Below are 25,659 nucleotides of genomic sequence, written 5' to 3'. Positions count from 1 at the left end.
ACAGTTGCCATATTTTGGTTCCTATTAAATATTTCCTAAATAACAATTTCCGACGTGGAGAAATGACAACTGCTTGCCAGTAGCAATCGGCATTATTGAGATGTCTACCTACAAAAATTGTGTTAGACACAAACTTCACTTTTTTCACACAACAGAAGCAAATATAGCACAGCTGTACTGCCCAAAACACTGAAGCAAATCAATGGGCAAAATTTGCTGAAGAACTGGGTTATGTTACTTCGTAAAAAAAAGTTGCAAGCAAAAGTTGCTTGAAGAAGAATGCTTACCTGACACTGGTACATGTTCCTAGGACTCTGGTTGAAATCGGAGTAAGGAATCATGTTTGCTAGAAGACTCAGCATGCTGGTCTGCCTCAACTCCTGATGAGTGGTGATCTGAAGAAGAGTACCAGCATAAAAGGGAAGCAGCAATATACATTAGCACAGTAGTCCTCCCATAATAAAAGCAAAACATGAAACATAATAGCATGTTACATGCAAGAGAACAGGTTTAAACAAATGACATTTAATAATGTGATTAGAATGATATGCTTATGTATGTCTACGAGTTACCGTATTTTCTGGTGTATAAGTCGCACCTTTGTATAAGACGCACACCCTACTTTTTACGACTTTCGAAAGAAAAAATGATATATAAGACGCACCTTTGTATAAGACGCATCTATTTTTAACTCAGTCGACATGATAAAACACAATGACCCACGCAGAGTACATTGATTGCGAAATGCGTAGTCACGCACGGCACTGAATATCTGTAAGCAACAGTTTTATTAAGGCGCAGAAAACCACTATTTATTCTACTGGATTTGAAGCCACATCCTCCGGCGCACTGTCAAAAGTTCTTCCGCCTCGGTTGGCAGCATCGCTGGGTTGCCGTCGTCAGCCTCTGAGTAACTTTTACGCAGCATTGTAAGCACCTTGAAGCACATCGTTGGCACTGCCTGTACTATGGTGGCTACCATACCTTTAGGGCATTAGCAGACTTGGCGAGAACACATAAACAACGAACGCGCCGCACGGTTATCACACGATCGTCGGATACCACCTACACACGCATACAAAACGTAAATGGCGACCGGAAGCCGGAAGCTGCGACTACTACTGAACTGCAGCAACGTCTCACACGGAAACTGATGATGATGATAATGAAGTGATACTTTCGCTTTTGTAACTGATATTGTGGGCGCTACAACGTTACAATGGACCGTTGTGGTGCTCTTTTTTATTTATTGCCTCAGTTCTGTGGGTTTAATTCTTCGTTTAAGAACAAACAATTCAAACAGTACAATGGGGCACGCGACAGTGGTGGCTTTTATTGCGGCCGTAATCTCCGTGGTCACCGCGCTGCTTGAACAGCAAGTAGCTGACATCTAAGATAGCAGCCGCTTCATTGTTACAACAAAATTAGATATATTTTTACGAATGCTCTCGAGCTCTGTTTATCGTACTCATAAATTAAATATAAACAAATTGGTCTCGCAGAATCACGTGACTTTTTGCGTATATAAGACGCACCGTTGTATAAGACGCACCAGCGAAAATCTAGGAAAAAAGGTGCGTCTTATACACCGGAAAATATGGTACATACCATAGAATTTAGTGGCTCTTGTACAGAAAATGCCGGACATGGAACCTTTTAAATCAGAGACTAGCCACTTGACTTGCAAGTGTTGGACTAGCCAAGCTAGGCCAATAGCCAAAATGTGCATGCTGATCTAAAATTTGCCACCTTAAGTTGCTCTTACTGAACAACATTCTTGCTACCAGAATGCACACATTTTTGGCCACAAGCAAAAAAATATGTTTTGTTGTAAATGATGCTGCCTTGGATCTTAAAGTTTTAGTTCTCTTACAGTAGCAGAACACTTAATGAAGAAAAGAACTGGTAATCAAATGTTACAATTTACTTCATTACATCCATGCCCATCTTTTTGTGCATAGTAATCCAAATTAAAGATCCTTGCTGTTATGCACACTTACCCCTTCGTAGGCTTCATCGGGTACCACACAAATGCTGAGATGCACCTGCTCAAATGTACCAATCCACTCAATCGTATTTGTTTGCATGTTGAGAACAGGACGCATCATGCGTGCCACGCTAGTGAAGAGAAAGACGCCTGGGTACTGGGATGCCTGGCTTGTTTTGGGCACAAAACCAATCTCCAATGTTTGGGGCACCTGAAAGCAGCAGTGAAAAGCTCGTTGTTACTGCAGTTACGCAGACCCTATTCATGACTACCCATGGAGGTTCCAAAAGGGCATGTTTCGCCCCTTTGAAAGCATGACAAATTGTGCAGGTTGAAGGGAAGAACAAACGCAAATAGCATGCAAATGTGTAGGATCCTCTAAACGACACAAATTTCGTTGCAATATTAAAGTATCACTTAATAAATTAACTTTACTCTGAACTGCACGAAAGAGCTACACACATGATTACATTTATTATACTACTAGGTACATTCTTCAGCAAAGAAACCACACTTGCCTTTTCTAGTCCACAGGCCTTCATTGTGCGAAGGCTGGTCACCAGGTTTTCCACACTGCTGTCCTCAACGTAGCCCAAGACGCGACCATCAAGTACAACGACATAAGACTCTGCAACATTTGGTCTTATGCCGTCTAGCGGTGCCATGCCTAAACCTACCAACAGAGAAGGCAGGTGGCTTGTCGGGAACTGTTGGTTCACCACCTGCAAACAAGCATGCCACATAAGTAGAATGTATATTTGCGAAAAAAAAAAATCACATTGAGTTAAAAGGGAATGAAAACTCCAAGCAAAGTTTATTAAAAAATTGCCCGATGTTTCGAAGCCTAACTGGCTCCTTCTTCAGAGGTGAGAAGGCATGAGGTGAGCAGCACTTATATATTTATACGTCTTCGGCGTCCCCTTGGAACGTTTTTGCAGTGGTGCAAGAGTGAGATGTGATCAGTACGCATCCTCATTTCTGGAATTTGCATCATACACTCATCGTAATTTGCTTGCCCTGACGTACTTGTACCACCTGCTAACATTTTATTTGAGGTTCCATCCAAATCTGAAAACTTTAAAAATGCACGATTGCCTGCTTTGCAGCTCTCTGAAAGTTACTTGAATAGCATATGCTATTGTACTACACATTTATAGCCAAACCAGTCAACGTGAAAAAGAAAAATCTTATCCCAACCAATGCAAATGTCTATGCACACAGTAGCAGAGTGACAAGCAAGCAATATACTACCTCAGCCAGGGCTGTCATGTGATTGAGAAGACCACAGGGGGCCCCATCGGGCGTGTGCACAGGGCAGAGAAAGCCTGTTAATATAAACGTTTCTCGTCACACACACGACAGCATCAGCTAAAGCAGTAAAGCTTCGTCTCACCCCAGGCCTCAGGCAACAGCTTCCGCACGGTGGTGGTGCGCATCTCTGCAAAGAAGGCACCTCGGTGGACACAGCGGAAGTGTGACAGGTATCGCCAGTAGTTGAGCTTCTCGGCAATGACAGTCGTGCCTGTGAACTGCATCAGGCCCAAGCCCGTCTTGGTCACCACATTACCAGTAGCCAGAAAATAGTTCATGGCCGATGTAAGGTCCCATGATGTTGCCAGTGCTCGGCTAAAGTTGGCTGCAGGACGTTGGTACAATGACAGTGTGAATGCATGTGGTACCACAGTTTAAAAAAAAACTAGGCTCCTGCTTTCTTGCAGCAAAACTACAAAATGCTACCACAGCAGAATCTCGGTTATACGATCACGGCTTGCACAAATTTCGCCTACAATGTGCTAGAGTACGGTTGTTGCGAACCAATTTTTACCCTGCAAGGTATGATACAAATGCGCATTGCTCCACAGATACAAACTGGTGCTGCCAGTGCAGCCACAGAAGGCATGGCAATCATGAGCGGGCACGAGGAGCTTGAGCACGGGAATGTGCACTGCACCATTGGTTTGGTTGGTTGTCAGCATCGGCAATCAACTGCAGCCTTTGAGATGGTGAGCATGAATCTTGGGGGCCCGTGTGCCTTCACTTTTAGATTACAGATGGCATTGGCTTCACACTTTTTTTTTCTGTGAGGCACTGACGTATGCTGTTGAGCTTGATGCCACATTGTTCTCTGTTTATGCCCAGTGGTATAGCCAGAGGGGTCGTTTGGGTAGGTAACCACCATCCCCCAAAGTTTTGCATTGTGTATGTGTATGCACGCGCACACAAACACATGTACAAACATAATAAAGGAGGGTCATAGAAAACATAGCCCATTCAGTAACAGGAGAGAACAATGCCATGCTAACACTCCAGACATCTCACAAATCAAGTAAAACTGAACATGCATATATATAAATGCTCTTCTGCAATACTGCTTCAAAGCAACAAAGTACAGTACTCCAAATGTATGAAACCTCACCCGAATAACTCACTTCTATGATTGTTCTTATCAAGAATACACATTAAGTATCACCAGAAAAATTTATTCAAATCCAAATTATCAAAGCACTTTTCAAAAGCAGATTGACGTGCTCACCCATACTGAGCTTGAATGCAGATCCTGTAGACTTTGCTTTCTTTTCTATATTTTGCCTTATTGAATACAGAAATCCAGAAAGCTTTTCCTGTGAATTGATGAATGAAAAAAAAAGAAAAGAATTGAGCAATAAGTACATCAATGACATGCCACCAATGCCTGTAAAGTCAGCAGAACGAGATTCATACCTTGAGTACCATAAGGTACAAATGCCCAGCAAGCAGAATCTCATGGTTCATTGGATTGTCAGCTGACTCAATTGCACACTCACCCTTGGCAACAGCAAAGAGCTTTCGTATCATAAGCCTTGAGGAGAAAAAAAATCAAAGGCATATCATGGTCGGCACCACTTGCAATCCTGAAGGGCCAGTGACAATTTTGAAGTAAATAGCTCTTGTTGACTGCTTTACCCATTTTTATGGTCAGCAGTTGAAATTTCACCACCAATACAAATGCACAAATGGAAAGAGTTCATGCTTTCGTGCAACCAAGTTGCGGGGCACATTTGTTACCAAATACAGTAGAACCCCGCTGTTACGTTCCTCACTGCTGCGTTTTCCCGGCTGTTACGTCGCTTTCCGCCGGTCCCGGCATAGCTCCCATAGGATACAATGTATTGGGAACCCCGCTGTTACGTCGTAACTGTCGGACCGTTCCCGTATGATACGTTGCGAAGTGCGCTCGGAGCCGACCGAGTGACTACCAAAGAGAGCCGCCATGGTGCATTTTCACACAGCCTGGCCTCGTTTGACCGTAATATTAGCCGCATGAGAGGCGCAAGCAACAGAATCTTTCAATTGATGCAAGCAAAAGCATGGCCTTCGAGATTCAAATTGCAAAGATGGCGTCTATGACGTAACTGCTCGCGAAAGCAAGGCCTTCGAGATTGGCATTTACTATTAACAAAAGCATAGCCTTTGAGATTTGCATTGCACAAACATGGCGTGTATGACGTAACTGCTTGCAAAAGCAAGGCCTTCGAGATTGGCATTCACTTCTGCCATCGCGTTGGCGTAGACTCATCATCATCGTTATCTGTCGGAGAGCGGGAGGAGTTCGAGCTGGTTGGAGCTTGCATGGTCGTGCGTGCGGTTCGTGGTCGGACTCGCCGCGCCGGTCGTGATTGCGTGTGCTTAGTTCTTTCATGCATACAGCTGTCGGTTTTAAAAAAATCACATACGTTGATTACATTTCTGTGGATGAGGCCGTCGTAAGCTCCGCGTTTCTATCCATCGACTTGATCGCGGCTGAGCGCGCCAATTTTCGTGCTGCTCGTAAGAATTGAAATAAAATTCTGTACCACTAAATATTTTGCCGTTTTTCCTGTTTTTCGGCTCTTACGTTTCCCGTCTCTTACGTTTATTTCCTACGGTCCCTTCAAAAACGTATCAGCGGGGTTCTACTGTAGCAACTATTACATCTCTATGATACACATGCATTGCATGAGCGCTCGGCAGCACCTGAGGTTTAAAATGCGACAGCCCTTCCACATCGTTGCTCATATCCATTCAAACAATATACACGACAAATAGTCCCGTATGTGTAGCCATATGTAATATCCGTACATACATACTGGCTTTGCTCTTTTCAGAAGCATGCAATTGAACAACAAACAATACCTGAATATTCTCACGTCAACAAATGTATGCTTTCAGCAGCATCATTACCTATAATAAAGCAAATAACTTTCTCGAAGCATTCATCAGCACTCATGATCATTAAGTGTTTCTGCAAAGCTTTTTTCTTCTATCTTCTGCCCAGCCAATGAAAAGGGACTGTGTAAAAGCCATTGTCACACAAACGGCTAAATGCCATTCACTAAATTGTAATGTGAAATTTCTTTGCTAAAATGTTCAAACAAATTTTTTTAAGGATTGGTCTTGTACAGACTCTAGTAATAATTAGATAAGATTTTTTGCACCAAATATTATCTAATGTTTTTAAATTCTAATATTATTCTAATTATCTAAAGTTTTGCAAGTCAGCTTTTTACAAATTCAGTTGAGTAATTCAACTGAATTTGTAAAAAGCTGTCTTGCAAAACATTAGATAATTGAAACAAATTATTCGTAAGCAAAATATTGCAGTAAGATAATACCCACAGCTAAACACTTCAACAGCCATACAAATATTATCCTTAGTACTATATCTTTTGCAATCTAAGATCTCCTGCATGTTTCATGGATGCAGTTCATAGTGAGACACCTTTAACAAAGTTATCAAACCAGAGGCTGTTCAAACTGTGTACTTACAGTATTAGGTTGAACTTGTCAACATTTGACTCAGTGTGCACACAGATGCAATGTCTGAAAAAACAAATGCAGAAATTGCATACCGAGGCTAAACCATAAGAAACAAGACATAATACCTAAAGGTTTTTCAGACAGCATAATTTTGCAGAAAAGTTGTTACTGTAACTGTAAAGGCTGCCCAGAGTGTCTGCTTTGAATGCTAACAAAAAATTGAGTCATCACTTATTAGGCATCAGCAATTTTCAGTGCTAAAAATAAAATCTGGTGAGGATGTTGAGCATGCCAAAGGTGATGCACCGGAAAAGCTAGAAGTATCAAGAGCAATGATGCATATTGTGGGCAATTGTTAAAATTCAGTTAATTGCACACTAGAGGTCTATGGGCATTCAATAACACATAATTTCACACCTTTAATAGAAATGACACAGTTGTTTCTAGGGATAAGCACATTGGAGAGACCGCAAAATTTTACAAATCGCTATAGGAAATCATCGAAACACTGCTAACTGGGGTTGTCCTGAAATTTACCAGAGAATCAATGCACTTGCAATTTTTAAGTGCACACTAACTAATACAAAATGGTGTCATTAGCAGACGCAAATTCACAATGTCACCTGGTTTGTGCCTTTCAGCTTCCACTTACAAAGCCATTTATAAATGCGTAAAAGGTAGGGGTGTGCGAATATTCGAAATTTCGAATATTTTTCTAATAATGTTTGCTATTCGATTCGATTCGCACTGGAATTTTACTATTCGAACTATTCGAACTTCCCAAAAACAAATAGAGTTAACGTCTGATTGAAAGTGACCCCTTAATATTTTTAATATGCTTCACCTCATTACACACTCGTATTGCGGCAAAGCTGCCTCTCAAGCTCCGTTACGGTCTAACTTTGCCAAGAGACAGTCAACGTCCGATTGGAAGAGGTCCCTAGATTTTTCAATATGCTTCGCCTCATCACACCCCGGTATTGCGGCAAAGCTGCCTTTCAAGCTCCGCTACGGTCGCAAATGTATTAACTCAAGAAAACGCTGGTTCCAACGTAGAGATGAAAGATGTGGCAGAGGTGGGGGCTCAATTAATGCTGTTTTGGACCTGAAATTTGGGCAGGAAGTCCGAAAAATCGGAAGCTGAAGCTTTTTAGCATCCAAAATTTCAGTTGTTCTCATATATCGACTTCTACGAGGCAGATTTGGAACTCCGGACTTGAAGAGAGCACACCCTTGTCCGCCACATCAGTTGGGCTTCCACAGAAGTTGAAAGAGGAGGAGAGGCTGAGGAAATGGCATCTTTGCCTATCACGTGCAAAGTGTTGTTGGCAACACTTTGGTTGCACCAAATCATGTACATAAATACAATTCGGCCTCTACATTGCCTCATTCTTGATAAGACAACTACGAAACACCACCCCACCAATGCTTCATCAAACTAGCGAAAAGAAACACTTTCATGCTTCTATCTCATAAGAATATGCTTAGGAATCCTCTCCAACATTTTTTTCTGCAATTTCCCTTCGAAGTATTCGAAAATTACTCTAGAAATATTCGACAAATATTCGAAAAATATTTTATTCGATTCGCACTCACACTTCAATATTCGAATTCGCTTCGCACCCAAAATTTTGCTATTCGCACAGCGCGATACTGGTTATGGACACCGGAACCGGCGGATAACTACGGCGCCAAAAACGGCCCTTCTTGAGATCTCATAACAGCTTTCGCTGCAAAATTGGTCCCACATGGAACCAGCGACAGCTGTCCTCGTCATAGTTGTGTTTCTTGAAGCTAGGTGGCCAGACTTGTCCATGTTGTGCCATATGTGTGTCTCGGCTTTCATTGTATTGCCATCTTTCATTGTAATGCCATGTGATGAAGCCATCTTCGAGCTGTCTTTTTTACGCAATTAGTGAATTAAAGGAACCCTATTAAATTAAAATAATGGTGCAGTTTTATTCAGAAAAAAAAAAAGCTCCACAAAGTGAGTGAAAAAAAAATTTCCAGTAAATTCGATACAATTCTCCTCTTTTTTTCAAGGTAAAAACTAGGGATGGGCGAATATTCGGGCGTTTCAAATATTCGAACGAATATTACAGTACAGTCGAACCCGTTTATAATGAACTTGAAAGTGTCGCGAAAAGTGGTCATTATATCAGTAGTTCATTGTATATGGACTCGCCCTTAAAAACGTGCACTTTGCGGCCAAACCGTTTTGTTTTCCTTTGTGCACTTTGATTAAAGTGCTAACAACTCCTTCGGTGACAAGCTAAGCCTTTTCGTGTCATGAAGCGACGCCCGCTGCGTGCTCACGAGTGATCTGACCGCCTTTGCAATGAGCTGACACCGTTTCACCGAAGCGCGGTACCGCGACGTGGAGCCAATCGTCCCTGGCTAGTTGCGTGCAGCGCGTCGCCTACTCGGGTCGCGGAGTCACTGCCGGGCCGCTTGCTGTATGCCGTATGCGCGCGTTTGTACGTTCTTCGTGCTTGCTTCACTCCAGATCGTGCACGGATGCGGCGACTAGCCTCTTCGGTCAACGCGGCGAAAACAAGCATTTTCCAAGCAACGCGCACTACGTCTCCGCGATGCTCTCGCGGCCCTGCACGACGATGCGCAGCGCACTTCAGTTGTCACCTAGTCAAACACGCAGTATACGCTCGCTGTCAGTGCATCGACGTTTCTCGGTGCCCACGCCGCTCAAAAACAGCGAGCAACTTACGTTTCTACAAAGCGACGCGCACTTTAAAGCAGTCTCGCACGACGCGGAGGCGGCAAACTTGCGAACGGCAGCATGGCTAAGCATGGCGCGCTCGTACCGCCGTCAATTCGCAGTGTACGGTGTACGCCACACGCGCAGCCGAGCACATATCTACAGATGACTGTGATAAGGTGGTCGGCTATGAGGCATAACGGCACATTTATCGACGGCCGCCACTTCGCCTTCACTCTTTTCTGATGCTTATCCGCGAAGGCATCGCCGCAATCGCGCGGAAGTCGTAATCACCGATCGACCGGTCTCTGCCGTTACCGAAAAGACAGACGACTTTTTGCGGCACATTGTGGCGTCGACGAGTTTAAGAACGCAGTGAACCTTTTTGCGATGGAAAGTTATCGCGGTTATCACTTCTTGCATTTATGCCTTCTTGCGTTCCAAGGCATTGTCTGGTTCATCGCAGGCGGTCGTACACTATAGCTGCAGAGAACGGCGTCAGGAAAGGTCACAGTGCGAAAGCTGACCGCAAGGCTCCATGCTGCCTACTTTTTTTTTTTCCTCACTGCCATTCTACCACTGAAGAAACGCCTGGAAAGTGAGCGACCTCGCTCGCAGCGTCCGAAATCTGCGTGCGGTGCTCGCCGATCTGGGTATCTTAGTCTCAAGTAAACGGGAGCGGGGCACGCGCGAGCGCGCGCCCCTGTCACGCTTTAGAAGGCATGCTTTAACTTTTTTTCGCTTCGTATGCGCCATATTTTTACCGCGACCGCGTCTCAAGTGTTCGTTGTAAAAGTAGGAGGCTTTGAAAAATGTTCGCTATATCTGGACGCAGCTTCAATGGTTAGCATAGGAAAATCGTAAGTGCACCCAAATATGGTCGTTATAACCGATAGATCGTTATATGTGGGATCGTTATAAGTGGGTTCGACTGTATTCGAATTCGCTTCGATACGAATTTAGATTATTTGAAATTTCGAAGTATTCGAAATGAACGAATACATGTATACATTTGACCCCACGTAACCCCTGTAAAGGTGGTTTCACTGCAGCGTCTGGTTGCTGTGCTGTGAAACAACCCATCCAGGGAAAATCTGCACTGCCGCGAAGCCACACTTCAAGGTTAAATGTACATATTTCTTTAAGTTTAAAAGCGTGTTATATGGGCATATATGCGCTAAGTATAGTAATTTTTAAATTGTAATGTATTGCACCACTTATAACTTGCACCCTACTGCTGCTTCCACTTCATTTCAAACTAAAAAAGTGACGTTCGCTCATACCTAGTTCCAATCCTTAAAAATATTGTGCAAGGGTCATGACGAAAATGCTCATTTTTCTTAATAACATGTGGTGAGTACTATTCGAACTATTCGATTCGAAGCTATTCGACCAAATCACTATTCGCTTCGGATTCGCTTCGAACCTCAAAGTCACTATTCGCCCATCCCTAGTTAAAACTTAAAAGAGACCGGAGGAAAGAATGGAGGCAACGACATTGTATTATTGAAACAATGCACCATGCCGTTAGTTCTAGAACAAAAGCTCATCTTGGTACTAGCTCTATTCACATGTCTCTTGGATCAACAGCAATCAACACTGAATGCCTGCCAGTGACTCACCTGAGGAGGAAGGCGGCCACTTCCTCGTCACTGTACCACTCTGGAAGCCTCATACAGATGCGAAACTTCTCCCCAATGTAGGCTCGCACTTGGTCTCGAGTCAGAAGGCCTTCATTTTGCACCTGCCTCAACATGTTAATGATGCAACTACAAAAGAAAACAAGAACGCTCAGTAAGTTTCTCAGAGTACTGTCACTGAGACAATACACGCCAGGCAAACCTCTTCGCTACTGATTAAAGTATGTATACCTATCACCTACAGGGGTGTAGCGTAAACAAAGAAGTTGGCAAAGATTCTTTTGTGAAAGAACATGTAGAAGACAACAGATACAGAAAGACAACGGGGCGTCTCTTTGTCAGTTCCAGATCTTCCTACTTTATGCCCTAACACAAGGGCGTGAATTTCCGGTGTCCAAGTGGCGAACATCGATTGGTGGCCACATAGCACCTGGCATCCAAAATACGCACGTGCGCCACCAATCCTCCGGGAGGAGATATTTTCGCCTGCTGCCGGAAGCACCGAAGACGCGGTGACCTGTCCCAACCAATCAGAAGGCACCACTTCTGAAGACGGCGACATTGCCGCATTTGTTGTACGTTTGTGTACCACCGTGTGTTACTTCTTTTGTATTACTGCAACAGTTTTCCTGCATGACGTGAACACGCAAGAAGGGCTTGTCCACCAATGGGCGCTATGGCTGTGAGCGGTCTTTACATGCAACTGCTGCATAACGTTCACAGAGCAGGCTGCCCAAACTGACAGTGTCTCAATGGCGCTTGCTGTCAGATCGTCGCATGAGGGTGGTGCAGCAAAAACAAGGCGGTGCGTCTCAACACATTTGTCAACGTGCAAACTTTGTCGTAGAAATTCACTCCATGAGGGTCAGGCTTTATGGACAACCACCGAAAATGCTCGGAGGCGTGATGACAGCATGTGGCAAATGCACCACTGTGACCTGATCGCTGACAACTATATTATGATAAGCATCTTTAGCTAACTGCTCGGAAGTGCATGTGGCCTAGAACACTTGAAGCGACAGCCCAAACGTACTGCACAGTGCCACCATTCACTGCTGCCTCTTTGCATGTGACCACTAAGTGCACCGCAAAGACATGTTGGTTGCAGCAATGAAAGCAGCTTGCCATTGCCATGCCCATGTGCAGTTGGGAACATAGTGGGTACGACCAAAGTTGGCGCGACAAACACTCCCTTGCCAAATGCATGTGTACAGTACATCAAGAGCCCCACAGTGATGGCATGCGCTTAGTAGGGAACGTGCTGCACACACATGCATCGGGGACAGTTGAAAGAGTCGCCCGCTCTCCCGCCACAGTCTTAGTATTGCGCATCATTGTTTCGAAATGCTCTTTGGTATTGCAAGCGTATGCTACGGCACGGACGTGCAAGAGGGCCGTTACTTTTTCCGTGCTTATGCTGGTATTGGCGGTGCTCGTCACATACCTAAGCAGGTTTCCTGGCAGGTACAGAACATATTCACGAGAGCCTGTGTGAGCACTGAAGTGCCTGGTACTAGCAGGTCTTCAGAGCTATTTCAGACATGGCTATGGCGATTTGACCACTTGGGCACAGTAAAAAGGCATGGATTCGTTTTTTTGGACTGCCTGAATTTTCACACAATTTTGCGCTCCCTAGAGATTCTAAAAAATCAGATGCTGACTGTACTTAAATTGATCACAGTTGTAGGGCACCGAATGACAGAACACCCAACAAAACCCATGACACCTACAACACAATGTATGCATTTATAAAGCACATAAGTACAAGATAAAAAGCTCACGTATGAACACAGCAACAAATACAAACAAAGAGCTACACTGTGTCAGACGTTCTTAATACAGAAACAAACCTGCTCACCCCTTAAAGAATGAGTCCTCTTCTTTGCCTGCTATGAGCTCGCTGTAAATGTGGTGATCGCTGACATCGCACAGTGCTTTCAGAAGCATCATGACTGGCATGAAGAAGAGCTCCTTCATGTACGAGAACATCACTTGCACTGTACCATTAGTCAGGTAGTGAAGCACCATGTTCTGCACAAACATGAATGCAGTACAGTTAAACCTAAAAAATTCGTTATAAACAGGATTTTGTTATATCCAGTTTCAGCACGAAAATTTGGAAAATAAACACACAAATTAAACACAAGGGGAATTGAAGGCAGAGCTCACCCAAAACACTCATTTAGTGGCAAAAAACTGCGTTACTTTGCTCTATTGCATGTATGTGGGGGACGGCAATACTGAATGTTCATAGGACATCAGTACAACAATGCTCCGCCATCGTCTAGCCGTGGCCATCGAGTTAGCTCCAGCAACGCGACGACGTGTTGACACCTCCTGACATTTCCTCGGTAGTGACGGCACAGTTGTTGGCATTCAAAAAAATCGCAAAAGCTGCATGTCATCAGGGGTTGCTCCATGCGCGCACAGTGAAACCACGCACGCGGTCACGGTGTCGAAAACGAAGAGCGAACTCCATATGCAGCACCGCCCCACATATGCGGCGTGAACTCAAAGCATAACGACACAGAGCAAGGATTTTTTTTAGTGGCGTCACCTGGTGTCATGTTAACGAAGTGCAGCTCAGAGACTACTGCAACAATTGAAGAGTGGCACTGCCAATGCAAAAACTGATTCTTTTTTTTAAAAAAGCCGGTGCAGTTAGTGTGGTGGCACCCGCGAGCGGCTGGAGGAGGTCTGAAAGGAGGGGGAGGGCACACCTGCGCACGTGCCCACGGCGGTAAGAAAGCCGGATTGAGGAGCCGCCTGCCCACCTTGCGCTCGGTTGTCGTCGGGGCAACCGCAGAACATGCATGCGGCTCCTGCTTGTGCCAAATGACAAAATTCGGGGCAGAATCCCTAGGTTTTCGGTGGCGAAAATTAGTTATATCAAGGGTATCTCCCACTTGCAAATACATGTGTCGCAGATACATGTGTTCCTATGGAGTAACGGGAGCGAATAGAAAAACTTCATAATATCGAGAAATTCGTTGTATGGAGGTTCATTATAGGCAGGTTTATTCGCAATTTATTCACACAGCACCATCCACGAGCTCTCTCTGAACATGCAATGCACATTTTTAGGTAAATAGAAAAGTTGTTGTACCTTGCAGCAAAATATGTTACATCGCTATATCATATACTGCACTGTAAAATATTACTTAAGTGGCAATACGGGTATGAATACATAGGATAACGAAAGAGACCAGAACAACATTGTCTGCATGCATTTATGTAGAAGTCCCCAGTGGCGAACATATGCCACTGCATTCCTGACCTGTTATTCACCGTGTCATGGTTAAATACAGAATCAGGAGGTAAAGAACATACGAGAAGACCATGAACTTTAACAAAAAAACAAACAGAAGATTAAGAATAGTAAAACAAATAAAACATAACCTGCAGAAATGAAGGTGACCACATGTGCTTACTAAACTCATGCTTTTTTTTTTTCCATTGCGCCCCTGCAGTTCGACAATTTTCAAGACACCTTTATACACTCACTGTGCCTGTCTGGTCTGGTTTCACAGAGCGAAGTGAGACACCATATTCCGAGAACATTCTCCCTCTGTTCTTCCAAGAAGGTCGCACCATGGCTATGGGCTAAAATAAAAGCCATAGAGGCCATCGTTTATTATACCCAATACAGAAACAGAGCCCACCAATTATCAAAATGTGAACACAGCAAACAACACATGGAAAGAAATTATGATGACTAATCAAGACAGTGCTACAAGCAAGTCCACTGTAAACTGCCAACAGCTAACAACAGTTACACTACCCACTGGCGGCAAGTTCATTTTCGTCCACTTTCATTTCCTGTATCTCATAATTACTACACTTCAATGAAAAATTACTAATAACACCTCCTATACTTTCACTTGCTTCATACGGTTGAGTCTAACGAAAATGGGGCCCTCAATCTATTCCCCCTTTTTTGTTCACTATAATCACAAGCCGCACTAATCAGTAAATGTTGACCACTAAAATAAACAATCATTTTCGAAAAGGTTGGTAGGTCGTCAATACCAGCAAAGCTACATATGAAATACACTATAACCTCTTTATAACGAAGTCACATCTGAGACAAAAATAACTGTTATATCCAAAAATTCTTTATAAACATGCATTCATAACACTATGACAGAGCAATTTTTCATTTACATCGTTATAACCGATAATTCATTATACAGTAAAAGCTCGTTAATTCGACACCCGTTAATTCGGAAATTCAGATAATTCGGACGGCTCTATCGGTCCCGGCCGAACTTCATGTTAATCTATGGGACTAAACTTCGTTAATTCGTCAGAATTCGGCTACGCACCGCTTAATTCGGACAAATGCTGACGGCTGCCGCTACACAAAAGTGTGGTAAAGCAGCGCTGACACCCCTGTAGTGAAACTGAAACCTGAGTGGCGTCGCCTTCGTCATCAAGTAGTGGGGGCGATCGCAGCGTCACCAAACAACGGCGTCTTCTTTCCTCGCTCCACTGTGCCTCCGACGCCATTTTCCCTTGTGTTGTCGTGTCGGCGCCGTCTCTTCTTGCGGAGTTGTATTTTGTTCTTTTTTTTGTTTTTTCGTTGTGACCGTGTTTGCACGCCACCACCATCGTGCGCTACAGTGATGGCAACGCCGGAAAATCGGCAGAAGTATGAAGTGAAGAACTTGGAGACTAAAGTGGAAATTTTGGAAGCTGTGAAGAACGGCGAATTGCGACAGCACGTTATGACCAAGTACAACGTGAAGCGGAGCACGTTGGGAAGACGTTGGGAGGCGCTTTTGATATTAGAGGACGTTTGCCTGAGCACTTCCGACAGTTTACGTACTGTTGGCCATTTGGAAGAGTTAAGGAAAATTGTAATGTCAGTCGGAATCCGCGCGAAAACACAGACGACCATTACAAAATACTTCAGCAAATTTGAGCTTCTCCAACTTGATTTTAATGTTGTTTTTCCTGTTCATTCGTTAATTTGGCATTCGGTTAAAGCGGACATTTTTTCCGGTCCCGTGAAATCCGAATTAACGAGCTTTTACTGTATTCGTGTCCGTCATATCGTGGTCTGAGTGTAAATAAATTAAAGTTAGCCGTGGACCGCAGCAAATGCCAAGTACAGTCAAACTCTGATATATTATATTCACTACATCAAACAGTAGTAACATCCTTTGGGAACTCCCATGCAAAAGTATACTATGCTATGGACATATCAAAGTCTCATTCTGCTTTACATTCAGTATATCATATGCTGTGCAATGCTGCAACCCTGCAGGTGTGCTTCAGTGCCAACCTGGCCACAGCCACTTACATAATTGAAAACATCATTGCCAACAAAGCAGCACTGTTCTGACAGGTGCTATCAAACAGAGCATTGTATCTAAAGGGCAGTGCAAGTCAGGGGGAAAAAATGAGCCCTGTGCCTGTTTAAAAATATGAATGGCTTGCACAGCAGGAATTTTATTCGCCCTATATAACGATGGATTTGCTTTGGTAAGCATCACTGCAACACAGCCGTGCGACACCGTGAAGCATACTACCTGCAGCTGTTCGATATCAAAGGGAGAACGCCAATGCTGCTTTAATTAGGAACATGAAAGCCCTCCCAATCCAATACAAGTGTTCCATAATGAGTCGAAGATGAATAAAAATGTAAACCGTTACGTCCCCTCAACGGGGCCTTAGATGAGCAAACTGGTAAATTTCCACAATTCACAATCTACAGAGATGTGCAGTTCTTAGATAAGCTTCAGATAGGTTTATTTTGTACTTCAAATTATCAAATATATTGAACTTTATTACAATCCCTTTTGAGTCCAACGTATTCATGTTTAACTGAAGTAAATTTGTTGTTCCCAAAATAACATGGAATAAGAAAATAATTTGCATTAATACTGTTTACTAAACATATTCAAGCTTGACTGCACAATTGTCCCTCAAAGTAGCATATACTTTCTTGAAGAAATTGTGGCAATAGGAGCATGAGTAAAGCATTACTACATGACATTGCATGCATTATAATTATCTGTTCTCGATCAATTCTTACAAAAAAAAATGATAATGTACATGATTGTGTTGTAAAGAAGATATAGCCCATTTCAAGGAAATTCTTGAAGTTAGTAACAGCTAACATAACCATAACCAATACTCACATAATTCCTCCTGGTCATAATGAGCATCCTGATTATCTTCTCATTGCCGTTGACAACAAAATAACCTCCGAATTCCTGGAAAATAACACCATTATCAAAAACAGTTCTTCATTACTAGGCAGCTTTATAATTCCTGCATCAACATTAATTTTGTTTCAGTAAAAGATTGGCACTTTTATATGAAAGCAAAGGGCTGAAACTGCTGGCAAGGTTTTGCATTTTGCTGGAGGCATCGAGAAAGCTGACACAATGAAGAGCAGTGCCAGTGGCATTCCATTCATTGCATCTTGTGCACATGACAAGACCAAATAAAAAGTGTTGGCATTTGTCAGCATTACAACGAAGCGGTAATTTGTAGCACAAATAACACAGACAAAAAAAGAAGACATGAGACAACATTTAGAGTCATTTAAATATTGTCATGCAATATTTGAATTATGTTAAACTCTAGAAGAAGTAAAGCTCAACAGTTTAACAAAGGTGGAAGCAAATGAAAATGATTGTTTGCACTCTCCTGTTTTTGTACTGACTCTTGAATCACAGTGCACATGCTGCAAACAAACAAACAAACAAACAAAAAAGAGATTAATACTGACTCCTGCTTCCTCTCCCCTTTTCACGAGTTCTGCAGGTGACATCTTGGCAATGTTGCAAACCTGAGACTGTGCAAGAAAAAAAAATATATTTCTGTGAACACTTAAAACTGACACAATCAGACAAAAGGAACAGAGACAGTCAATTTCCGATCTTTCGGACTCCCTGGGGGCCACGAAATCATCCGAAAAAACGAATTCATGCTTTCCTACTTCACCCAAGTGGTAAATTAGCCACAGCTACGTCCGAAATAGCTTTCAAGTAGAGCTGTGCGAATAGCAAAATTTTGGGTGCGAAGCGAATTCGAATATTGAAGTGCGAGTGCGAATCGAATCGAATATTTTTCGAATATTTCTAGAATATTTTTCGAATACTTCGAAGCGAAATTGCAGAAAAAAAGGTTAGTGAGGATTCCTTAGCATATTCTTATGAGATAGCAACATGAAAGTGTTTCTTTTCGCTAGGTTAATGAAGCACTGGCGGGGTGGTGTTCATAGTTGTCTTATCAAGAATGAGGCAATGAAAAGGCCAAATTGTATTTATGTACGTGATTTGGTGCAACCAAAGTGTTGCCGACAACACTTTACATGTGATAAGCAAAGATGCCATTTCCTCAGCCTCTCCTCCTCTTTCAACTTCTGTGGAAGCCCAACTGATGTGGCGGACAAGGGTGCGATCCCTTCAAGTCCGGAGTTTGAAATCTGCCTCGTAGACGTCGATATATAAGAACATCTGTAATTTTGGATGCTAAAAAGCTTCGGTTTCCGATTTTTCGGACTTCCTGCCCAAATTCCAGGTCTAAAACAGCATTAATTGAGCCCCCACCTCTGCCACATCTTTCGTCTCGTTGGAACCAGCGTTTTCTTGAGTTAATACATTTGCGACCGTAGCAGAGCGTGAAAGGCAGCTTTGCTGCAATACCGGGGTGTGATGAGGTGAAGCATATTGAAACTCTAGCGACCACTTATAATTGGACGTTGACTGTCTTGGCAAAGTTCGACCGTAACGGAGCTTGAAAGGCAGCTTTGCCGCAATACCGGAGTGTCATGAGGTGAAGCATATTGAAAATCTGGGGCCCACTTCCAATCGGACGTTCTTGGCAAAGTTCGACCGTAACAGACCTCGAAAGGCAGCTTTGGCGAAAGGCAGCTTTGAGAGTGTAATGAAGTGAAGCATATTAAAAATCTGAAGGGGGCACTTTCAAACAGGCGTTGACTGTATTTGTTTTATAGTAAAATTTCAGTGCGAATCGAATCGAATAGCAAACACTATTCGAAAAATATTCGAAATTTCGAATATTCGCACACCCCTACTTTCAATGCCTGCAGTACACTTTTCAGGCATTGTGGTGCTCGCCCAGGCTCCCGTGAATGTATATGTTTGGTGCCTGCCATGAACCTCGCTTAACTAAGCGCTAACCACCAACGCAAATTTGTGTCTCCAAAAAAAAAGCAGGAAAGAAGTAGTTCATGGTCTGCCGCAATTAAATTCACAAATCAGGGTCACCAGTGACAGATCATGTGAAACAGCAGCGGATTGTTCTACGGTTGAAACATTTTGCAAACCACCAAGACAACAATTCTGTAAAAATAATATTATGCATGGAGGTAGACTCTCTTCGCTTACTTATATCAAGAAGCATGCAGCAGTGAAAAATGTAACCGTATTACAGAAGCAAGGAGGTTGTAGTAACTGAATAAAATAAGAAGCCCGCACATAACATTTGCATTCCAACAGAGCATGTAGTTTCCACAGCCAGCAAAGCTTGCAATTGCTGCAAAGCCTCACAGTACAAGTAAATGTTCTACAATGACAATATTGTGCCAGAAAACTGTATTTTCTAAAGGCACAATGCACAAGACTTTTGTTAAGTGTAAGAGCTTCAATGCTAGACTACGACAATTGCGTGGGATTTTAGGGGGTTTCCTTGCCATACAAAAGAACGAAAGTGGGTACGAGGCACAATGAAATGCCAAAAAATTTCACCTACCTTGACCATTATTGGAACTTCCCCAACCGTCTTTTTGACGGTGTCCTGGTGGACACCATTGAGACTCCACACAACCGTGACATCCAATTTGCCTCTGTATGTCGTGCCACGATTTCTGCACTGTACACAAAAGTATACAAAAAAATGTCATACGAGCTGTAAAATACATGCCATGAGACAGCAGTAATGCAGAATGCTATACTAGCTTGAAACTGTTTCTGTACATATGGCAAGCACCCTTTCTCAGTCAACAAAAATGACCCTTCCTAATATTTTTTTTCCCAGCCATAAACTTACACAATAATGGGAAGGTGCAATGAAAGTTTTATTCTGACCAATGCATATATGCTGTTAACTAAATATTGAAGGCAGTACTATTTAGTCGTAGAGCAAAACAGCCATTTGGGCTAGTTGGTAACTTTGTGCGCTTTGTGTCGTCAGTTCCTCCCTTCTTACGTCCTTGTTTCCATAGTGCACCTTTTTGCTTTAAGATATGAACTATTTAGTCGGAAAATGCTACTGGATATCTTACTGTAAGTCAGCACATGCTCCCTCCCAACATGCCCACTCCAGTCCACATCTATGTGTAAAAATTACTGTCTTCATGTGATGTGTCTGTTACCAACAACTATGCAGCAGCAGCGGCCTACGCTATGTTCACTGTAGGACAGAGTGCCTGACTATTTGCAATTCGCCTTGACTTGTGCGAACAGATTCCATTTTATGCCTGCAAACTTCTTTTCATCACCCCACCTAACTCTCTGCCACCCTCAGCTGTGTTTTCCAACACTTGGTATACACCCCATCGTCTTTCCTATGCACTAGAGTATACACAAATACTGCAAAAGCACCTCTTTCACTAAAATTTTATTGCTTTCTTTTCAGACGTGTTGACGGCTGGACAATCCAAATAATGATGTGGAAAAAGCTTTATTTGTAAGAGCAAAAAGGAATACAACAGAACTATAACTTATACGGTCCTGACCCAGCATTTTAAGGGAAGCCAGGCTTTCTATAACTGCAGTAAAACAGCTCAAGAGAACACAAGGGACTAGAAACAGGGCACCACCCTGTGTATGCGTTCCCCTTCTTCTACCGTAAAATTCCGAACAAGCGTCCCTCCTACGGTGAAAGATAATCGAACAAGATTTAGGGGGGAGGGACCTCGCTCGGTTGCGAACTAAAATTCAAGATGGTGGCAGAAGTGCTTCTAATGAAATGCTTTATTGAATACGCATGCATTTACTATTTTTACTGGACCGGAGGGAATCCTCGAATTAAATTTCATCTGTTATGACAGGGGGGGAAGATGTTCCGACAATTCAGAATGTAACCCCGAAGCACCACACTGTAAGAGTACTAAGAAATTGTGCACATATCTAAAGACTGTCAGAACTTGGGTTCCTGGGAATCACTGCTGCAGGAAGCCGTAGAGGAGAACAGGTTGAAAAAAATGGTGAAAGGGAAGGGGGGGGGGGCTTGCTTGGTCATTGGTGCATATTTCAAATCTCCCAAAAAGGGGGAGGGGGCGCTTGCGCTTGCTCGGGATTTTGCGGTAATCCCTTGTGTCTCTTGGTGCTCCTTTACTACGGTTATAAACCGACTAGCCGGAAAATATGTTTTGACCAGTTACATTTAACTCACCTCTGAAGGGTAGACCTGTGGTGTTACAACTCCAATGGTGTTCTTGCTTATCATGGGGCTTCCAATGTAGGGATCCTGCATAGAACACGTCACTCTGATGATGAGAAGTAATGACACAGAACAAGTGCAATAATTACAACTAATCAGTGCTGGCCATAGGTGATATACAACCTCACTATACTACCACAGTTGAGTCACAACATTGCCTTAAAGGACACTTTGCACTGAGACGAGGCAGTGCTAAATACAATACTGCAGTGAAACTTTCGACTTTGCATCCAACACGTTATTCTTGAATTTCGGTAAGTTTTATTACTGAAATGTGTTGGGGAGAATGGAGGCTCTAAATGTGTCAAATTACCCATTACCCAACACCCCACGGGCTCACTGACAGGTTGAAAGGAAGACATGTCAAAACAGCCTTTTCATGCACCGTACATAGAAACAAAAACTGGCCATTAGAAATGTACATGTCATAAAGAATATAAAAAGCATGGTACATTTTCAAGAATGCATTGCTTCATGACAGAGTCACCCTTGCCTTTACAGATCATGCTGGTGTGTAAAAAATGGTCCTGCTAGAATGTGCACTCTTTACAAGTGCAGCAGGTGAGGGCAATTCCTTATAATCAACAGCTTATGGCATAGGTCTTGCTTACAGGCTCTTCATTCCTGTGACATAATATTAGATGTGTGCCGCTGTTTATTTTTTTTTTTCTCTACTTTGAGCTGCTTGACACATCTGCCAACGTCTTAAGCTGACCAACATCCTACTACCAACGACAAAAGAAGAGCCAGCCAAAGCGCCAAAGGTTGTGTTCCAGTTTATAACCTTAGCCCTATTCCGCTCCAAAACAATGGCTCTGCTGAATAGACCAATTTCAATGCTACTGCACCGCCTCAGAACTAAGTGCCAAGTCAGAGGGAACAGAAGTAGATGTGTAATTTGCTTGATAGGAGTTTTAAAGTACCTGCAATACCCGCCACGGTGGTCTAGTGGCTACGGTGCTCAACTTCTGACCCGAAGGTCGAGGGATCGAATCCCGGCCGCAGCAGCCTCATTTTAATGGAGGCGAATTGCTAGAGGCCTGTGTACTTAGATTTAGGTGCACTTTAAAGAACACCAGATGGTCAAAATTTTCGGAGCCCTCAAATGATGATATTGTGGTTTCGGGATGTAAAACACCAGCAATTATTAATAGTAAAGGGGCCCTGCAACATTTTTTCAGAATGGTCAGAAAATGCTGCTGATCGGTAGCCAAGGCTCCCGAGAACATGCGAGCCAAACATATAGCACAGCACGCAGCCTGGAATTAACAATTAATTCTCTAAGTCAGCTAGAAATTTCTCGCTCTTCTCTTGACAAAAGATGCCATAAACCCAAATGACCGTGCCATTAGACCAAAGTCCACAGCCATTGGCTGATTTGAGCATTGTGAGCTGCATAGTTACCGCGGCCGTTGCAAGGTGCCGCCACGTGCCCGCGTGCACTATTACACTGAAAGTAAGCCACGCGTTCAAAGAAAAAGAAAGAAAAGGAAGTGCTTAAGGTCATGACATGTGCTGACGAACGGACGTAGCTTCTTGCCCCCTTGTCACCCCCCCTGCGTAGCTTTCAGCATGGTCGCTGGTAAGAAAGGAGAGAGAAAGTGCTTAAAGCATGCAACAATTCCCTGTAACTCTGCTTGTACTTGACGGATTCTAAAAATTTTTGTGGCAGTCTATTTGTGAGGCAATAAACTTCTTTAATGAATCCATTCGATGATCACTTGGAAAAGTGTTGCAGGGCTCCATTGAAATACCTGCAAGCGCCAAATTGGAAGGTGAAGCTCTTCGTGATGTTGTCATCAGCGTCGGCCCTGTTTGTAAACAACTTAAACCATGAGTTTTGGCAATTCATCTCAGTGACATCAGATAGCATTGGCATTCCGACGCCTTTGGTTATAATGACACAATTAGGTAAGCAGCAACATGCTCCCATGTTGTATGTACCACATTTACGTTTGTAAACATGACATTATCTTGACTTGTGGATTAGCAAAAACTGTATGTCTTGTGCTCAACATATTAAAGAACAGAGCAGTAAGGAGTAATCGCAACTGCATTTTTGTGCCTAAATCTAAGTCTATTGTATCAATAAAAAGGAAAAGCACTGAGTCCCGGACACACTATAATCCGCGCGTACTACGTTTCTTCAGTTGCATTCACAGGAAAGCAATCTTGCTGGCATAAACAGCCTATGTCATTTCCTCATTCAGAATGAGCACATGCTTAACACATGAAAATTTACCTAGGCTAAGTTTACCTAAGTGGAAAATTTACCTAAGTGGTGGTAATGCTTCCTTAGAAAGGCAAGTTTGTCAAGTTGGAGATTCGCATTTCGCCCAGCTTGCTTGAGTTTTTATATGGCACCGGCTTGGCGAGTTCTTAAACAATAAAAAAGTGCCCAGTGCCCTTTAGGATCAGAGAGGCTTTTTGGAAAGAATGTTGCGGAGGTCCCATAGTACCAAATACAGTATGTATTTGGTACTATACGACCGTGCCTCCAAAAGGAGAGTCCACTCAACACTCCATGGGACAAAATGAGGAGAGCAGGTCCCCCTGCACTTCTAAAGGAATGCATAATTGAAAGAGACAGTTTTGCAGCTTTTCGCAAAGCAGTCATTTATGGCAGCACTGCACTGTGCTGACTGAAACGCCTTTGAGTTGTTACCAGACACCATCTCTGCTTTAAGCGATAAACAAAGCCACCCTGCATTTCATGTGGGTCGCATTTGGTTCATGTGATAACTCTGATGTCATCAGTCCCGTAGAGGGGTTCCCTCTACGGGCCTGACGCATGGACTCTATCACACTAGAGCGGTAAAGCAACTGGCTTTACCATTACAGCACATGGATCTAACATGCGGCATGTCGATTCTTGGTATCAATGCGACGTCTGTCTCTACATATTGTTGCAAAAGACGGCGGCCGAGTCACCCGATTTGCCGCTCTCAGCAAGCGTGATTCAGAGTGCAAGTGTATCATTCTCGTACATACACCAGACATCACAGCACTACATGACTAGCTTTCAACATCGTGTTAAAGAGCAAAAGATAAATATTTGAACATCTCACTCTGATTTCCAGCTTCACTCGATCTCCGTTGGGCAACGCAAACTCGCATGGCGGAATGTCCTGCAACATAACAGGCGACACAAGATCACTTGTTGCTCAGATAAGATTCAACGTAAATTACTAGAGTTGTTCACTCACCGCTACGGCTCTCGAGAGGCCCTCCCTGAGCACGTAGTTAAATGATTCTACGTGCGCTTTACTCACATCTTGAATCACCTGAGGGAAAAGAACGAAAAAACATCCGATTCTTCCTCACTCCGTTCACAAGTGCACGCCGCGGAAATCTTAACTAGTTGAACGAAACATCACGTTCGATCGTACAACAATAGCCGATGATAGGCTGAATGCACTACATTAGAGATAAAAAGCGGAGATGAACAAGACCGCACGTTTTGCATGCACACTAACCTTGTGCTGCTTACTGCTCAGTTTTCCGAAATCACTTGACAACGTCTTTTTCAGAGAAGGCTTCTCTGGAAACTCGACGAACGCATCCATTGTGAAAGGGGCGTAACGCAGCTGAGCTGCTAAACAATTACAATGACACTGTTTCGCACATGCAGTAAAGTTCTAGCTCAAACACCACTGCACCGATTGCACCATGTGGCTAACCGGCGGCGGCGCGCAAACTTCACGTGGTGCCAAGTACAGAAAAAAACAAAACAAAAATATGACATCTCTAGGCAGCTAGGGACAAAGTCAGGCGGATCTAGGGATATTTTTGCAACTATGGCCTCCGAGATAGCGGGAGTGCCGTGCCGCATAGAGTTTGTATCTATTATAGGCGCTGAGCCGTGCTAAAGCGCCTTTTCCTTTCCTCAACCTCTCCTCCTCCTCACCTATCTGTTTGCACCACCCGAGGCCAATTTGACCAATTTGATATACATATATATGTGTGTGTGTATATATATATAACCAAGAAATCTGTGCCACATTACACATTGCATGGAAGTTGTCAAGCACCAATAGCAACTGCTGCTTCCAAGTCACTACGTTGCATAATTTTACATCTACTCCAGCAAACATAAAGCATTGATTTTCTTACACCTC

At 43.3% G+C, this 25,659-nt stretch overlaps 1 protein-coding gene across 1 annotated transcript in view; it reads right to left on the bottom strand.

Moving 5' to 3' along the window:
* The window catches only part of LOC119387729 (DNA-directed RNA polymerase I subunit RPA2-like), a 40,673-nt gene extending 15,458 nt beyond the window's left edge, over window positions 1-25,215 (bottom strand). Inside the window, exons 1-18 of the mRNA XM_037655212.2 lie at window positions 25,018-25,215; window positions 24,748-24,825; window positions 24,610-24,669; window positions 21,494-21,568; window positions 19,850-19,969; window positions 17,862-17,927; window positions 17,266-17,340; window positions 14,624-14,722; window positions 12,978-13,150; window positions 11,102-11,248; window positions 6,773-6,826; window positions 4,709-4,826; window positions 4,521-4,608; window positions 3,381-3,623; window positions 3,239-3,312; window positions 2,506-2,709; window positions 2,001-2,198; window positions 288-395 (exon numbers count right to left, since the gene is read on the bottom strand). Coding sequence (XP_037511140.1) covers window positions 288-395; window positions 2,001-2,198; window positions 2,506-2,709; window positions 3,239-3,312; window positions 3,381-3,623; window positions 4,521-4,608; window positions 4,709-4,826; window positions 6,773-6,826; window positions 11,102-11,248; window positions 12,978-13,150; window positions 14,624-14,722; window positions 17,266-17,340; window positions 17,862-17,927; window positions 19,850-19,969; window positions 21,494-21,568; window positions 24,610-24,669; window positions 24,748-24,825; window positions 25,018-25,107 — 2,070 coding nt within the window. The 5' untranslated portion in view covers window positions 25,108-25,215. The remainder of the gene's footprint in view (window positions 1-287; window positions 396-2,000; window positions 2,199-2,505; window positions 2,710-3,238; window positions 3,313-3,380; window positions 3,624-4,520; window positions 4,609-4,708; window positions 4,827-6,772; window positions 6,827-11,101; window positions 11,249-12,977; window positions 13,151-14,623; window positions 14,723-17,265; window positions 17,341-17,861; window positions 17,928-19,849; window positions 19,970-21,493; window positions 21,569-24,609; window positions 24,670-24,747; window positions 24,826-25,017) is intronic.
* Window positions 25,216-25,659: the final 444 nt, after the last annotated feature.

Source organism: Rhipicephalus sanguineus, chromosome 3 (assembly GCF_013339695.2).
Source record: "Rhipicephalus sanguineus isolate Rsan-2018 chromosome 3, BIME_Rsan_1.4, whole genome shotgun sequence".
NCBI classification, from domain to species: Eukaryota; Metazoa; Arthropoda; class Arachnida; order Ixodida; family Ixodidae; genus Rhipicephalus; species Rhipicephalus sanguineus.
This window is presented reverse-complemented; position numbering and strand designations above follow the sequence as displayed.